The 17,666-nt window shown below is 36.4% G+C and overlaps 1 protein-coding gene and 1 long non-coding RNA gene across 2 annotated transcripts in view; one reads left to right on the top strand and one right to left on the bottom strand.

Annotated features, from left to right (window-relative positions):
• The window catches only part of LOC120422499 (serine protease filzig), a 112,072-nt gene extending 107,911 nt beyond the window's left edge, over positions 1 to 4,161 (bottom strand). The window contains exon 1 of the mRNA XM_039585953.2: positions 2,955 to 4,161. Within this exon, the coding sequence (XP_039441887.2) occupies positions 2,955 to 3,075 (121 nt within the window). The 5' untranslated portion in view covers positions 3,076 to 4,161. The remainder of the gene's footprint in view (positions 1 to 2,954) is intronic.
• Positions 2 to 1,093, top strand: LOC120422516 (uncharacterized). The gene is made up of 3 exons (XR_005606144.2): positions 2 to 178; positions 232 to 937; positions 991 to 1,093. It is a non-coding gene; the product is annotated as an uncharacterized LOC120422516 (long non-coding RNA).
• Positions 4,162 to 17,666: the final 13,505 nt, after the last annotated feature.

Genomic DNA, 17,666 nt, shown 5'->3' with positions numbered 1-17,666 from the left:
GAGCGCGTCCGAAGCAGCCCCCTGTTCAACGTCATTCGTCTTTGTTTGTGTTTCTTTGTGCAGGTGCCCGTGCTGTCGCTTGGCAAGAATCAGAAGTTGAAAACAAACTGAAGCAAGCGGGAGCACGGGCGCAGCTGGGAACGAGAATCCGTTCCAGCTGTGAAAAGACACCGAAGTTGTGAGTAAATTGTATCTTGTGAACTTTATTTGTTATTAATTAAGAAAATATAGCTTTTTAGCGTACGGAAAATGGAAGGAAGTTTCATTTCGTTCAGCTCAGAAAACTGGTGCCCGTCACTCTTCAGCCGCTCGTTTCAACACTAAAAAGAACTTCGACAAGACTGGCCGGAGTTCGGGGGCCTACGACCACGATCGGAAGCGGGAAAGGCGCGGCGACAGTGGCACGAGGACGTCTTCTCAATCGGAGCGGTTGCTGAAGAGCTGCAATCACTGAAGGCTGGTGCAATGGCTGTCGAAACGAGGTGACAAAATGGAGTCGGTGAGGCAAGGACTTGCAAAGGGGGTTGTGACAAAGTGATCACCCGTGGCCCATAAATAGAGCCAAAAGTGGTCGGGCACGGGTGTCAGACGGAGGTCAACAGGCGACCCCGCAACGAAGAGTGCTCATCGGCTCCAAGTTGCAGATGACGTCAGCAGTACCATAGGTCAGCACAGCATCTTCAGGACGCGCCGCGGTGACTAGGCGTAAAACTCAAGCTTTGGCAAGGAAGAAGTTTTACGGGGGGGAGTGTTGCGACGGAGCGCGTCCGAAGCAGCCCCCTGTTCAACGTCATTCGTCTTTGTTTGTGTTTCTTTGTGCAGGTGCCCGTGCTGTCGCTTGGCAAGAATCAGAAGTTGAAAACAAACTGAAGCAAGCGGGAGCACGGGCGCAGCTGGGAACGAGAATCCGTTCCAGCTGTGAAAAGACACCGAAGTTGTGAGTAAATTGTATCTTGTGAACTTTATTTGTTATTAATTAAGAAAATATAGCTTTTTAGCGTACGGAAAATGGAAGGAAGTTTCATTTCGTTCAGCTCAGAAAACTGGTGCCCGTCACTCTTCAGCCGCTCGTTTCAACATTTGGTTTTATCTTTCCACAGCCGGCTGTCTAAGATTGAATCATTTATGCTAAACTCAAAACCAAATAACCGGGAATAATCTCATCCGCATCCTTCGACTGTTTGCCTTGAGAATGCATAATACATCACATCATTAAACAAAATTTATTGATTATTGGGTCGCATCATCATCCTTTATGATGAATCCTGGCCATTACCCTTTCCCACTAACAAAATCCCAAGTAGAAGTAGTTTTCCGGCACACGTGGGGGTGTGGATATCGTATAGAACCCACCCTTTGTAGCAACCTGTGCTAACTAACATTCCCGTCCCAATCCCCCCGAGATCTACAAACTGACATGGCGGGCGCCGTTGGTGGCCAATGACTGTAACCTATTTGTTTCAGATCTAGTTTTAATGATCTTGATGTTTTATCTTTTCAACGCATTCATACATGCTGTTGATAAGGGAAACACCATTAGATCGTTTAAGCGTATGGTCAGTTGTATTGATAGGATATTACGGTCCTGTTCAGCAACGGAGAAGGACAACCATGGGTGGTCTCTCATGCTCATGCTCATGCTCATTTATAGATTTAGATATGGTGTTCTTCAGAAAAAAAACAGCAAAGTTTAAAAAAAAAAAAAAACAAGAAAAACAGAAGTGCTTCTGATTTGCTTTCTTGTCGGATTAAAAGTTTAATCTTCTTGTTGTTGTTAATTAATTTATTTCTGGCAGCTTTAACCTTCATGGTCATTCGCTGCCCTAAGTTTAATTTTAGATTTCTTTATTGACGTGGTTTATCTATATAAACCATGAAAATTTAAAATGTTTTCAAAAGAGTTCAAACATGCTAAATATGATTATAAACACGGGAAAATGCATTTTAACTGGTTTTCAGTAGATTAAACTTTAATTTTCATTAAAATTTTGAAGTTTTTCGAAAAAATATTTTTTTTGCCCCCTGATTATTCAGGCCAACTTTGAAGGGGAAGGGGGGAAGGCGACATAAACTTTGAAAAATATTTGCAACGGCCTAAGGTCATTGAAAAAAGTAAATCTGTGTGTAAAACCGATTTTACACCAAATCCAAAGTAAAACACAAAACAAAGTTTTTAAAATTTGAATATTAAATCTGCAAAATTGATTTAATTTAAACATAAATCTAAAATACACATTCAACGTGAAAAAGTTAGTAAAATCACATGAAGAGAATTTCTAAAAAAAATCGTTTTATCTGACCAGATTAATAGATTTTTGTATTATTATTTTTATCAACTTTGAAAATGTTTTACATTTTTTAAAAGGCATAGACATATTGACTTTTGCTTATACCCCACACGTGAACAAATTGGCCTGGGTTATGCAATAGTTTCAGTCTTTTAAAACAAAATGTGCTGAAATTGCGATTTTTTTTTAATAGGACTTAACATCTTTGCTAAATTCTCAAGCTTCTCAAATTTTGAACATTTTGATACTTTGGATTTGTTGCGATTGGTTTTGCTAGCCTTTTTTTTCGACTTAGTGAATTTTTGCTCCAACGTTGTTCGGCAAGGCTATAATTTGTAACTTTTGCACTTTTTTGTGCAACTTAATACACTGTTTCTTCGGTCTGCTGCCTTTGGAACTACATTGTGTCCAGGCTTTTTTATTGCTTTCAAAAACACACCATTCCGCTAGAATCCCGTTCGGCGGAGAAAGAACTTTTCCTTTTCCGTTACCCGGTGCAATACGGCGAACGCCGGGTGCATCCCAACAACACTTCTGACAGCAAAAACATCAACAAACCCGCGCGAATGCATCCACCACCTTTTGTTTCCTGGGTGGGCTGCACCCAACTCATAGACCGGCTGTGTTTTGCATAGTGTTCTTCAGGTGCAATTTCTTCACACTCACCTCTTTCACCAGTTGAGCTGAGCCCGTTCACTCCGCGAACCGTTGTGGTGGCCAGTTGTAGCAGCAGCAGCAGCAGAATCGCGGCCAGTATTGGCCGCCGCCACTTGACGTTCGCCACCATGCCGAAGCGCTGATGTGCTTCCCCTGCTTCGAGGTGTGTTGATGTTTCGGGCCAAAATTTGCCGTTTCTTTGCGGCACACACAAACTCACACTGAACACTTGAAACACCGGTAAACGCACTTGAATACACTGCTTTGGGGTGGCCTGGTTCTGGCGACCCAACTGTCAGAACTGCTGACGACTCTTCCTGGTGGTGTTGTGTCGTTGTTCAGTTGCTTGAACTCGATTCCATTCGGGACACTGCTATCGGGTCTGAAGTCGACACTGCACGATAATCATCACACACTTTCTCCTGCGCACGCACTCTCGCACACTGGAAGACCGGAATCCGGAGCAGGTTCCGGCGGGGAATTCCCGGAATCGAAGTCGCGCGATCTCGCGGCTACCGAAACAGAGCTGTTGCGGCTGATCGACGTTGATCTCTCTAGTGCCTAACGGGGTTGGCCGGACTCAAGTCTTCACAACATCAACACACTTGTTCCACGGCCTAGTCGCGCATCGTACAGCATCAACAGCTGAAGAACGGCCTCTCCGGCAGACACAATCCAAAATGAATCTCTCGCGAACACAGGTGTTTACGGGCCAACTTGTGAAATTTGAATAATTGGCATTTGGCCGAAGAACCGCAAGATCGCGTACGCGCGCGCGCTCACACCTCAAACGTCCAGACAACTTCCACGAATTTGCTGGAACACCACCACCGTCAGGTACTGGAGGAGCGCAAAAAAGAAAGTACGGACAGCACAACCAGTCCGCGAAACGGCCCGAAACAGTTTGAGCTGGCAGCTGGCAGCAAGGGGTATGTTAAGGCCCCAGCACTGGTGGATACCCAACCCGAACCGACTCAGACGCTCTCTTCAGGTAGCCTGTAAGGTAAGGTAGGTAAGGTACCCGACTTTCTTTTTCCGCGCGCGCTCGCGCACACCCGCACTCAACCTCTTCGTCGTCGTCGTTGTCGTCGTGCAGGAACACCACTTTCTTTCACGAAGGAGAGAGCAAACGATCAAGAGAGAGCGCTGAAGACCGCGCGCGCGAGAGCGAGAAACTTATCGTCAAGTGAGAGAGCGCACGATCACTTGAGCTAGCGCGACGACCTTCCTCAATGGGCTGTGAAGATCAACTGAGGTTTCGAGCTGCTTTCTTTCTGGAGCCCGTTGCGCAGCATCTCGTCGTCTTGGTCGGTTTCTTCAGCTTCGGAAGAAGTGCATCGAAGACGATCAATGTTGTGTCGCAGAGTCATCGTAGACGACGCGACGATGATGGTTGAAGAAGAAACGTGATAAAGAGATGTAGTGAAATGTGTTGTTGAAGCGCAGGTGAGCGTTAGCGAGGAAGCGTTGCGCATTTTTGATGACCGTGATCGTTGACCGTTGCGCTGCGAGGTGACTGTCACTGATTGACGAGGTTGATGAGCGGAAAACTTAATTTTTTAGTGTGTGCGATGGTGACTTGAACGATTGCGTTATTATATTTTAAATTGAGAAATACAATATGAAATAACTTTAAACAACTATCAAGTTTGAAATGTAATCTGATACAATTGCGATTTAATGCATCCTAGTGACCGATTTAGTGCTTTTAATTGAGGAGCGGTGCTCCGTTGGGATCAAGCTGTAATTTCATACTTCATTAGAAATGTAATGAACCATTGAATCTACCAGATTTTCCCTGCACGAGCCGCAATTGAGACCTAAGATTACAGTTTAGACCTTCAGCGTTATATCATGGCAAAAAATTGTATGTGTGCCGCTCTAGATTTCAGTATTGTTGCAAAATTTTGCGTAATAATAACCATTAAATGGTTCCGGATAGCTCCCGTTTTCTCCTTGAATGGAGAGGGAAGCACACACACACATCTCAATTGAAAGGTGCGAATAATTAGAGCACGCCGAATTGTTGCAGCATCTCGAGTTTTCCTTCCCGTTTTTTTCTAACTGGCTTATGATCTTGAATTTTGGGCGCAAATTTTTCATCCGCCTATCACCACATCTTTATCGAGTTCTGTTGCGGTGGAATCTAGTTTATAAAGCCGCATGAAGGTGCGTAATTGAAAGCTTGAACTGTATTTAGCGCGTTTGTGAATTGAACGTTTTGGGAAATAGGAAATACCAATGCTGCAAGGATTTTTTATGATTTTTTTCGTTTAAATCTAAAACAAATATTGTTGTGAAAGTATACAGCATAAATTCTGTAAAAAGTTTTAAGAGCAAAAAAAATGTTTTTTTTTTCCAAAGTCATATTTGACAATTAACTATTGTGTTAAAACTATGATAATTAAATCAATGAACAATAAAAAAAAACCAGAGTTTCAAAAATAGTTTCTTTTAATTTTTACCTCTTCTTACAGCAATTCCCCACGAAAACAGCATGATTCGAAAACAAAGTTCTTCGATCGGGCTCAAAATTTTCTGGGGGATCCTTGGCCGAACTAATTAGACCCGTATTTTTTTGTTTGGCCATTAGGGTGACCTACGCCGTGTTAGGGTGGTCCGAAAAATTGCAATTTTCGTCGATTTTCGCAAAAATCACTTTTTTCAAAAAATCATATCTCCGCGTCATTTCATCCGATTTTAGCTGTCTTAGACGTTAAAGAAAGGTGATTAGTTTGGCTATTTGGAAAAAATAGTTAGAAGTTTCAAAAATCTAGCTTAACATATGAAAAAGTCGTATGAAAACTAAAAATGCTGATTTGAAGGTCTCGAGACCAAAGAGCCTATGTCTGAAAATATTTTTATCGGATTCCTCGGAAAATTTCACAAAGCATATCAAAAAATGGTGAAGTTATGTTTTCGATACTCTGAGATACGATTTTTTGAAAATAAAAACTGGGGTTTTCGACGCGCCACGCGCATAAATGGGAAAATGACGAAAACGGGAAAAATCTACTTTTTTCACTAAAACTGCGATAACTTGAAAATTTCAGCGAAGGATACCAACATTTTTGTAATTGAAATACGCAACTTTTGGTACCCTAAACTATAGGTCATCGCTAAACAGGATATTTTTTGGAGTGTAAAAAAAAAATTACTTCGTGCTCTAAAAGTTTACCTATATCTTTCCGGAATTAATTCCTAGCTTTGCAATGTTCTAGAAATGAAAAACCTAAAAGAAAAAAAATCCTGGCATAGGAAATCTTTCTCGAAGATGAGTTAAAAAGTGGAAAATAAATAAATTAATGTTAATGAAATTCCATTATAACTTCAAGTTAAGACAGGAACAACTAAACTTCAACCAGATGTGCTCAAAATTTCAGGCTAGCTTTTGGGGCTTGTAAATTCCTTTTGAGGCACTCTTTTGTCGTTTTCATATATCTGTGAGCCTCGCTACTGGTCATACAAAATGGGTATTTAAATGTATGAAATTCTGTATCTTGAGAAGGGATTTTCTGATCGATTTGGTGTCTTCGGCAAAGATGTCGGTTACTTTTCAGAAAAAAATAGGAACAAGCAAAAAAACTGAATTCTTAAAATAGGTATATTTTGATTTTTATATATTTAAGGCACTAAAACAGACATATTGTGTCAGTCCCTTGAAATAGTGATTTTGGAAAATGGGTAATTCTCTACCAACTCACACGAAATCGGGAAAAGTTGCCCCGACCCCTCTTCGATTTGCGTGAAACTTTGTCCTAAGGGGTAACTTTTGTCCCTGATCACGAATCTGAGGTCCGTTTTTTGATATCTCGTGACGGAGGGGCGGTATGACCCCTTCCATTTTTGAGCATGCGAAAAAAGAAGTGTTTTTCAATAATTTGCAGCCTGAAACGGTGATGAGATAGAAATTTGGTGTCAAAAGAACTTTTAAGTAAAATTAGACGCCCGATTTGATGACGTACTCAGAATTCCGAAAAAACGTATTTTTCATCAAAAAAAAAAAAACACTAAAAAAGTTTTACAAATTCTCCCATTTTCCGTTACTCGACTGTAAAATTTTTTGGAACGTGTCATTTTATGGGAAATTTAATGTACTTTTCGAATCTTCATTGACCCAGAAGGGTCATTTTTCATTTAGAACAACTTTTTTCATTTTAAAATTTCGTGTTTTTTCTAACTTTGCAGGGTTATTTTTTAGAGTGTAACAATGTTCTACAAAGTTGTAGAGCAGGCAATTACAAAAAATTTAATATATAGACATAAGGGGTTTGCTTATAAACATCACGAGTTATCGCGATTTTACGAAAAAAAGTTTTGAAAAAGTTACTTTTTGCGTTTCTCTTTGTTTCGTCGTCCGTGTCTGTCGCGGGTGACGATGAACGGCCATGATCAACGACGACCAACATTTTCAAAACTTTTTTTCGTAAAATCGCGATAACTCGTGATGTTTATAAGCAAACCCCTTATGTCTATATATTAAATTTTTTGTAATTGTCTGCTCTACAACTTTGTAGAACATTGTTACACTCTAAAAAATAACCCTGCAAAGTTAGAAAAAAACACGAAATTTTAAAATGAAAAATTTTGTTCTAAATGAAAAAATGACCCTTCTGGGTCAATGTAGATTCGAAAAGTACATTAAATTTCCCATAAAATGACATGTTCCAAAAAATTTTACAGTCGAGTAACGGAAAATGGGAGAATTTTAAAAACTTTTTTAGTGTTTTTTTCGATGAAAAATACGTTTTTTCGGAATTCGGAGTATGCCATCAAATCAGGTGTCTAATTTTACATAAAAGCCCCATTGACACCAAATTTCTATCTCATCACCGTTTCAGGCTGCAAATTATTGAAAAACACCTCTTTTTTCGCTTGTTCAAAAATGGAAGGGGTCGTACCGCCCCTCCGTCACAAGATATCAAAAAACGGACCTTGGATTCGTGATCAGGGACAAAAGTTACCCCTTAGGACAAAGTTTCACGCAAATCGAAGAGGGGTCGGGGCAACTGCTGTGTGAGTTGGCGGAGAATTACCCAAATATAATATAAATGTTACTTAAAACATTTTTAAAAGCAACATCAAATTAGTTTTTGGGTTAAAGTATATTTCTTTTCTTTCAAGAACACATCCGAAAAAAATATTTTTTGAAGAGCTGAGAAAATTTCCTATCCTTTTCTCTCTTGAACTTTGAAAATTGTGCAACTAGTTTCTGAGATACAGCATTACAAGGAATTTGAATCGATAAAAAATAATTTCTCTAAGTGTTTATATGTTAAAGTTAAAACTTTTGCAAAATTTTCTGATCATTTCAGTAAAAATATTTTAAAAGTTTTAAAAATTGGTCTACAATATAAAAGAAAGAATATAATCTATTTTAAGGCCTTTTCATAAGCTAAGCTAAGCTAGTTTTGCAATATTTTTTATTGAAAAGATCAGACAATTTTGCAAAAGCTTCAATTTTTAACAACAACAACAACAAACCAAATTTGCTCTAATTTAGCATGGTTGCTTAACATAACTCATTATATTCATTTTGTCTGGGCATCCTAGTGTGTATGAAGGCAACCAAAATCTTTCCAAGGTAATGGCCATTTTATGGCTATCAAACTTTTCTTTACTAAAATTTGTTGCTGTGTCTCTGAATGAATTGAAAAACTTCCAAATTTTCATAAATTATTTTGACCCAAAGTTCTGGTCTGAAAGCTAAAATTTACTGTCGAATATTCAGACATAAATAAAGTAAAAAATTATGAAAACATTAATGAAACAAATATACTTTTTTACATTATTTTTAAATCGACTAAATAATAAGAAAGAATAAGAAACAGATTAGAAACTAATGATTCTGCTTTTTTCAACGAAAGAATACAGTTATAATAATAGTTTTTTGTCTTTTAGTTTATTAAAGATAATTTTCAAGGAATATTTTTGAATATGTGTTTTTGCCTTTCTCACGTTGAAATAATCATTTGTAATTTTTCAACTGTCACATTATTCATCCCAAAATATAAGTTTTTAAAGAGTAAATATATAAGTTTGTATAAAAAAAATAAATAAAACAAAGCTAAAATAATCAGCAAATATTTTGCAATTTTTAAATTATGAATTGGTCGAAATAAATTTAAGAAAAAGCAGCCTTTTTGACTGAAAGTCGCTTGACAGCTCGTTCCAAAAGGAGACTTTACACAGAAATAAAATCATGGTAATATTACATCTGGGATGGGGTACATTCTTTTTGTTAGAAAAAATGTGTAATTTTACCTCTGAAAATGTGTAATTATACCACTTTTCTGTTGTAACGTCGCTTTTTCAGTCTAAATTGAGGTAAAATTACATCATAAAAGAGGTAATATCCAACCTTCCGAAATTACACCTTCCAAATTTACACATTTTTTTACTGTGACAACATAAACATTCGAAACACAATAGCTTATAGGATCTTTAAAAAACTGTAGAAATGTTTTTTTTTTGCCTGAAAACAAAAGCTATCAGATATGTTCTCCTTTGTTGCTTATGTAAAAAATACCTCGTGCTTTCGGACTCTATAAGATCTTAGCTTTTAGGGACAGTATTATAATAGTTTTCCAGACTGCCGTTGACCGGTTAAAATGGATTGTGGGACCGTACTATGGTCCCCTCTGCATACATCGTTTGAAAGGTACCTTAAAACGGGGTGACTTTGATAGCCGGGTTGACTTTGATAGGTTTGAGATTTTTCCGAAAAATGAAGAGTACACTTAAATACGTACGGAATTGTTTAGAATTAAACTGTCCGTGGTAGAGAAGTGTTCAAAGTACCTCAAGAAAAACTTTTCACACTATAATTAAGAAAATGTTGATGAAAAACATTATTTAAATCTTCTCAAAGTGTCATGTTTTTCTCAACGAACATAATTTTGAATCGGAAAACGGAATGCATTTTCGGATTCTTTGGACAATTTTCCACAAGGAGAAGGTTGAATATGTTTGTAAATAATAAATATTATGTGTTTTTTAAACATAAATAAATAAAAATCTCTTGTTTCATAGGCATTTCCAGTTGAACAAATTTCATATAAAATGTGAAAACTTTTGATTTTTGCTTCTAATTGGGTACTACAGCCCTATGTCAATTTTTATGTACAACGGTTAAAAACACGATTAAAACCCATTTCTTATCATTTTTTTCATTTTAATGCAAAATTTTTTTTGGCAAGACATCATTTTTTCGATGGATCAACTATGGTCCCCTTGGAACGAGCTGTCAAGTAGGAGCTTTTCTGTCAAGAAGGACCGCGAGGTTAATTTTTCAAAATTGATTTAAATATCCATTTTAAACTCTTTGTGGTCGTACAAAGGGTCATTGTACTCAGAAAAATAAGCTTTATCGCTGTAAACAATAATATCAGCAATCTAAGCTTCGTTTTAGGACCCAATTCAGTTTTAAATGCAATATTAATCGATAATTTTATAAACATAACAAGTTTTAACGAATTTCAGGCAAAATTCTGACTTTTAAACAATTTTACCTAAAATTTATATGTATTTTGTTAAAAAGCTTATAAACTTAGTTAACTAAATATAAACATTGATTTTTTCCTAGAAAACTAAATTAGCAACCTTAGTAATGTTACATTTGACGTAAAAATAAAGTTTAGACACCTCAATTCTAGATTAAATTTTCAAAACAACCTATCCCTCATGGGTTTCCTATGCAGATAGGGCCTTTTGAAAATTTAATCGAGAATTCTGATTTTAACAAGAAAAACTATGACTATCAAAGTCACCCCGGAATTCAAAATAAGAATTTTTAACGTAACTTTTTTTTAAAACACTATTGAAAAAACTTTTTTTCAAAAATGGTATACGAACCATGTGTGGGCTACCCCAGTACATGTTTTAAAAATAATAATCTCAAGACAAGCCTTACCAGTTGGAAAATATTCCAAAAATAAATTGAAATCCTATCAAAGTCACCCCGGTTTACGGTAGTTGAAAGAACTTTCCAAATATTCGATAAGATCTACCAAAAACGATCAACATAAAATGATATTTTTTTTAAAATGAATGGTGTACAATGCAGAACCGACATTTGAAGTGATATCGTTTTTTAGTGCAAACATTTATCAAGTTATTTTTTATATTTTTTTAAAGGTTCAACTTATGAAATTATAAAATATTTTTTCGCAATGAAAATTCTTTTACCTTCACAAAAAGGCTAACTTCCAAACATTTTATAGACAGCTTTTATTTTCTTTTTTCTTAAATTTGTGATTTTAACCTAAAAATTGATTATTACCTGCTTAATCACTTTATCACAAAAGACAGACTTAATCTCGAAGTGATTTCGCAAACAAGTACTATGAAGCTTGCTGATTGGAAAATTGCAAGTTTGGTTTTGATTCAATTTTCAATTACCTTTTCCCGTAAACAACATCTCAATTTTCATCGATTCCCCAAAAATGTAGGTTCTTCTGGCCAAGGTGCGATGAGATTTTGTTTTTACAGTTTCCCAACCGCTTTTGTTTTGGCCTGTTGCTTCGACCGATCTGGCTCTCCCTCGAAACACATTACCGGACTCTGGCCCCCGAAACCTGACGGATGGTCAGGTGGAGAGGAATTTGAATCTTTCCCCAGCAGGTTCCTGCATCTTGTTGGCGGGAGAGGCGAAAATTTTAATTTCTAGCTATTTAGACTAAGCAAACACTGCACTGAATGTGGTTTAGCACCATTTTTGGCCCCCACCGCGGATATTATATAAATTCGATGTGCTCCAGATCTGGATGGATTGGCTGGCTCCCCTTTGGGATGATCACTCCAAGGAAAAGTTGTGTAACTGTACACCAAATTCGGTCTGGTCCAGGGCGTGCTTTGTGGATGCTGCAGTTGTTCAGGGACTTGGAGGTAGCACATAGTTAGCTGCAGTTAGTTTGGAGTTTTGTTGTTTGTTTTTTCCTCGCGAAAAATCTTCTCTTCTTTCCCCAAATCAATTGTGTTACATAAGTGGGTGCTTCGGCGTGGACTTGTTAGGAGTTGATGAAATTTTCTTATATTTTTTGTTGTGTGCGGTTGTTATCGTAAACGTGCGATGCCGTTACAAAATGCGAACGCGAGCTCTCCCACCCCAAATTGGGCGCGTGGGTCTGTACGTGCACCAGCAAATTAGACTTTCGACGGTCTGTTGTGATGATCTCGGAATAATTGACTAATTTGGGTGGATAAGTGTGGAAAGTATCGAGAGGCTAGGATCTGTGTGATTTAGATGTCAAATTTTCGGTAATTGCGAAGATCAGTATCCAGATACATGGCGGAGATTTAAATTGGCGTGTTTATTCGTGAGCATGTGATTTGTTTTGGAACTCGGTTGGTTGAAATGAAAATAGTAACCAATGATTAACAATTTAATTTAACAATTTAAAGAATACTAAAAAAGTTGATGGGGAGACTAATATGGTTTGAATGTAACGATCCACTGATCAAATTTACAGCGCATGACTCATAAATTTCGCACCCTGCCATAAAATATGTCCCCCGTCCTGGGAAGCCACCGCCGACTGTCCAAGCGTTCCCAGAGTGTGGTGGCCACATTAAATCCCACACCGGGCCCAATTACCCGTTTCGAATCGCGAACCTGCCTCTCAAGTGCACCAAATTTGTTCCGCAGCTTCCAGTCAGTCTGTCCCCCCTCAGGCCAATGTTCATGAAAAGAGCACCCGGCATCTACTGTTGAGAACCAATTAACATTGTTTTCACACTTTTCTTTTCACTGGCGAAATGGCTGACGACAGTGGCGACGATAATAAATCCAAATTAGTTTCAAGCGACCCCCACCCGGAACGGTGTTCAGAAATGGCCCCTCTTCGGGGGGATGATCTGTTAAGTGACAAGGGGTGGCAACGTATTTTCTAGTGGACTAAAACCATGAGCGTGGATGAGGAGCTGCTGTGTCGTTGAACTTTCGATTTTTTCCAGGTCCGTCGCAGATTTCGGTTGGTTCCGAATATCGCTTTCGCCACCGCTACTTGAAGATTCCTTGAGCATGGTAGTTAAGGAACTCAGTCCACTTCAGGTGTGCTCTGACGGTGCACAAAAGGAAAAACTCTTCTCCTAATGTCCACTCGAAAAACTGGAAAAGTGAATGGGTACCTGAAGCCCGGTTAGAAAGGGAAACTATCGCCAAAACCTTTGGCTGATCTTGAAGACGAAGAGGGAAAAAAGCTATCATGTGTGCGAACATTCACTTAACCCTAAGTTAACAGAGAAGCATTTTTTCTAGTTACTCAATGTTACGGGTTGACGATGTTAAGGTAAGATTCGTTTCGGTTACCATCCGGATGATAGCGGATGTTGGACGAAATTAGACATGCCTAACCGAGAAGATTCACTTTAGAGAAGCGTTTTTATATCGATGGGTTTTCTACTTCCTTAGTTTGAAACATCAAGTAGGAATAATAAAATAAAATCAACAAAATCAACAAAATCAACAAAATCAACAAAATCAACAAAATCAACAAAATCAACAAAATCAACAAAATCAACAAAATCAACAAAATCAACAAAATCAACCAAATCAAAATCAATCAACCAAATCAACAATATCAACAAAATCAACAAAATCAACAAAATCAACAAAATCAACAAAATCAACAAAATCAAAAAAATAAACAAAATCAACTAAATCAAAAAAATCAAAAAAATCAACAAAATCAACGAAATCAACAAAATCAACAAAATCAACAAAATCAACAATATCAACAAAATCAACAAAATCAACAAAATCAACAAAATCAACAAAATCAACAAAATCAACAAAATCAACAAAATCAACAAAATCAACAAAATCAACAAAATCAACAAAATCAACAAAATCAACAAAATCAACAAAATCAACAAAATCAACAAAATCAACAAAATCAACAAAATCAACAAAATCAACAAAATCAACAAAATCAACAAAATCAACAAAATCAACAAAATCAACAAAATCAACAAAATCAACAAAGTCAACTAAATCAACAAAATCAACAAAATCAACGAAATCAACAAAATCAATAAAATCAACAAAATCAACAAAATCAACAAAATCAACAAAATCAACAAAATCAACAAAATCAACAAAATCAACAAAATCAACAAAATCAACAAAATCAACAAAATCAACAAAATCAACAAAATCCACAAAATCAACAAAATCAACAAAATCAACAAAATCAACAAAATCAACAAAATCAACAAAATCAAAAAAATCAAAAAAATCAACAAAATCAACAAAATCAACAAAATCAACAAAATCAACAAAATCAACAAAATCAACAAAATCAACAAAATCAACAAAATCAACAAAATCAACAAAATCAACAAAATCAACAAAATCAACAAAATCAACAAAATCAACAAAATCAACAAAATCAACAAAATCAACAAAATCAACAAAATCAACAAAATCAACAAAATCAACAAAATCAACAAAATCAACAAAATCAACAAAATCAACAAAATCAGCAAAATCAACAAAATTAACATGGTTGTTAACGATAAAATAATCGAGGATCTATCGTTATCGTTATCGTTATTTCAATAATTCTATCGGCGATAATCTTATCGCTGATAATGAACGATTATTCATTTTTAAAATCATTCTAAAATCGACCTAATTCACCCATATCAGGTTTAATTTTCAATGCTTTTACTAAGAATATAGATTTTGAAAATCTTCAGTTTCGAAGTAAAATATGAACTCAAAATTTTATTTTTTGAAAATTCTAAAATTTTCATAATTTGCAATATGAGTATCAAACCAAGTGAAATTTGGTCCGCTTTTTTACATTAAAACAGATTTTTTTGGAAAAAACTAAAATTTTCACAGAATACCGTATTTTTCGAAAATACTCAAAATTTCATAATTTGCAATATGGTTATCAAACGAAGTGAAATTTGGTTTGATTTTTTTAACATTAAAAGAGATTTTTTAGAAAATAGTTTTTCACAAAATACCGTATTTTTTTGAAAATACTCAAATTTTCATATTTGCAATATGGGTATCAAACGAAGTGAAATAAAGTTTGCTTTTTCACAATAAAAGAGATTTTTTTGGAAAATACTAAAATTTTCACAAAATACCGTAGTTTTTTGAAAATACTCAAATTTTAAAATATGCAACATGAGTATTAAACGAAGCGAAATTTTGTATGCATTTTCACTATATTTAAGCTTTTTTTAGTTATTTATACAAATTTTCACAAAATACCGTATTTTTCGAAAATACTATAATTTTCAAAAAATGCAATATGACGCAAAATTTTGTATGAAGCAAACACAATTGGAATGTATGTATGAAGCATGCAAAAATTCGCTTCGTTTGAAACCCTAATTGCATTTATTGAAAATTTGAATGTTTTCCAAAAAAAATACGATATTATGTATTTTTTTGTATTTTCCAATTAAAACTCTAATAAAATGAAAAAGCATACAAAATTTCAATTCGTTCGATACCCATATTGAAAATTCTGAAAATTTGAGTATTTTCGAAAAACTACGGTATTTTATGATCTATGGGAAAAAAACATACAAAATTTTGTTTCGACCTTTATTGCAACCTATATTCAGCAATTCCCCACGAAAACAGCATGATTCGAAAATAAAAGTTCTCCGATCGGGCTCAAAAATTTTCTGGGGGTTAATGGCCGAAATAATTAGACCCGTATTCTTTTGTTTGCCCATTAGGGTGACCTACGCCGTGTTAGGGTGGTCCGAAAAATGGCAATTTTCGTCATTTTTCGCAAAAACCACTTTTTTCAAAAAATCATATCTCCGCGCCATTTCATCCGATTTTAGCTGTCCTAGACGCAAAAGAAAGGTGATTAGTTTGGCTATTTGGGAAAAATAGTAAGAAGTTTCAAAAATCTAGCTTAACATTTGAAAAGGTCGTATGAAAACTTAAAATGCTGTTTTGAAGGTCTCGGGACCAAAGGGCCTATGTCTGAAAATATTTTTATCGGATTCCTCGGAAAATTTCACATAACATATCAAAAAATGGTGAAGTTATGTTTTCAATACTCTGAGATACGATTTTTTGAAAATAAAAACTGGGTTTTTCGACGCGCCACGCGCAAAAATGGGAAAATGACGAAAACGGGAAAAAATCGACTTTTTTCACTAAAACTGCGATAACTTGAAAATTTCAGCGATGACCTATACATGTTAGGGTACCAAAAGTTGCGTATTTCAATTACGAAAATTTTGGTACCCTAACATGTATAGGTCATCGCTGAAATTTTCAAGTTATCGCAGTTTTAGTGAAAAAAGTCGATTTTTTCCCGTTTTCGTCATTTTCCCATTTTTGCGCGTGGTGCGTCGAAAAACCCAGTTTTTATTTTCAAAAAATCGTATCTCAGAGTATTGAAAACATAACTTCACCATTTTTTGATATGCTTTGTGAAATTGTCCGAGGAATCCGATAAAAATATTTTTAGGCATAGGCCTTTTGGTCTCGAGACCTTCAAAACAGCATTTTAAGTTTTCATACGACCTTTTCAAATGTTAAGCTAGATTTTTGAAACTTCTTACTATTTTTTCCAAATAGCCAAACTAATCACCTTTCTTTTGCGTCTAGGACAGCTAAAATCGGATGAAATGGCGCGGAGATATGATTTTTTGAAAAAAGTGGTTTTTGCGAAAAATGACGAAAATTGCCATTTGTCACCCTAATGGGCAAACAAAAAATACGGGTCTAATTATTTCGGCCAAGGAACCCCCAGAAAAATCTCCCGATCGGAGAACTTTTTTTTCGAATCATGCTGTTTTCGAGGGGAATTGCTGTATTGCAACTTATGAAAATTTGATTTGAGTCCACAATTCTGATAAACTTTTACATTTACCTTGAATGATATCTGCAATGACCTAATGCCTCTTAATAACAATTTCGTTCCAGTATTTTTAAGGCAAAAATAATTCAATACTCTGGAGCCAATTCCGGGTTTCCCACACGGTAGCATGCAGTTTGCCAATTTGCGGGCACACCGCAGATAACGCAGTGATGGTGCCCGTTTTCCAAACATTAGTTTTGCCCACGTTAGCACATAGCTGGAAATTATGTCAGAAGTACAACGATTTACCGATGCTGCTGCAAGAGGTTTCCCATTTTTTGGCCAATCGATCCTGTGCGGGATCCCTCCACTTGAAGATTGGGTTGAAGGGGAGGGAAAACAGCTCAATTACCAACACGTAGTAATCATAATTAGATTCGCCTGGTTTTATGGAACACGCTTTCGGAACGTGTGCACACACTCACATTCGTATAAACTGCTGAATCTATGCTTTTATGCGTCTGCCAATGTGGGATCTGGGATGGGGCTGGAGAGCTGACCCGGTTGATTGAAAAAAGGCCAGTCTGGTTTAGTATTGGCCATTTCGATGACAATACCACTCATTTGAGGGAACATTAGTGGAAATAGTGCAGCTATTGTTGAACTCATTGTACCGTAAATAATACAGTTTTTTTGTTTGTTTCAATACTAAATCAATTTAAGCGAACATTTGGATTTCGAATCATTGGCTACCTTGAACCTGGGAATCAGCTGAAAAAGCGAAAGCTTTCCCTCCTTGCTTCCTCAACCAAACCCCTTTTTCCAAATGACATTGGCGATGGCACGCGCAATGAACTTTTATTGCCTCCCAACTCTCCTCGTCCAACAATGACTGCACCGCCGCCGTTTCAAACACTGGTGAAATGTGACTTTC

The sequence above is a fragment of the Culex pipiens genome, chromosome 2 (assembly GCF_016801865.2).
Source record: "Culex pipiens pallens isolate TS chromosome 2, TS_CPP_V2, whole genome shotgun sequence".
NCBI classification, from domain to species: domain Eukaryota; kingdom Metazoa; phylum Arthropoda; class Insecta; order Diptera; family Culicidae; genus Culex; species Culex pipiens.
Note: the sequence above shows the minus strand (reverse complement) of the source record. Positions and strands in the feature narration are given on the sequence as shown.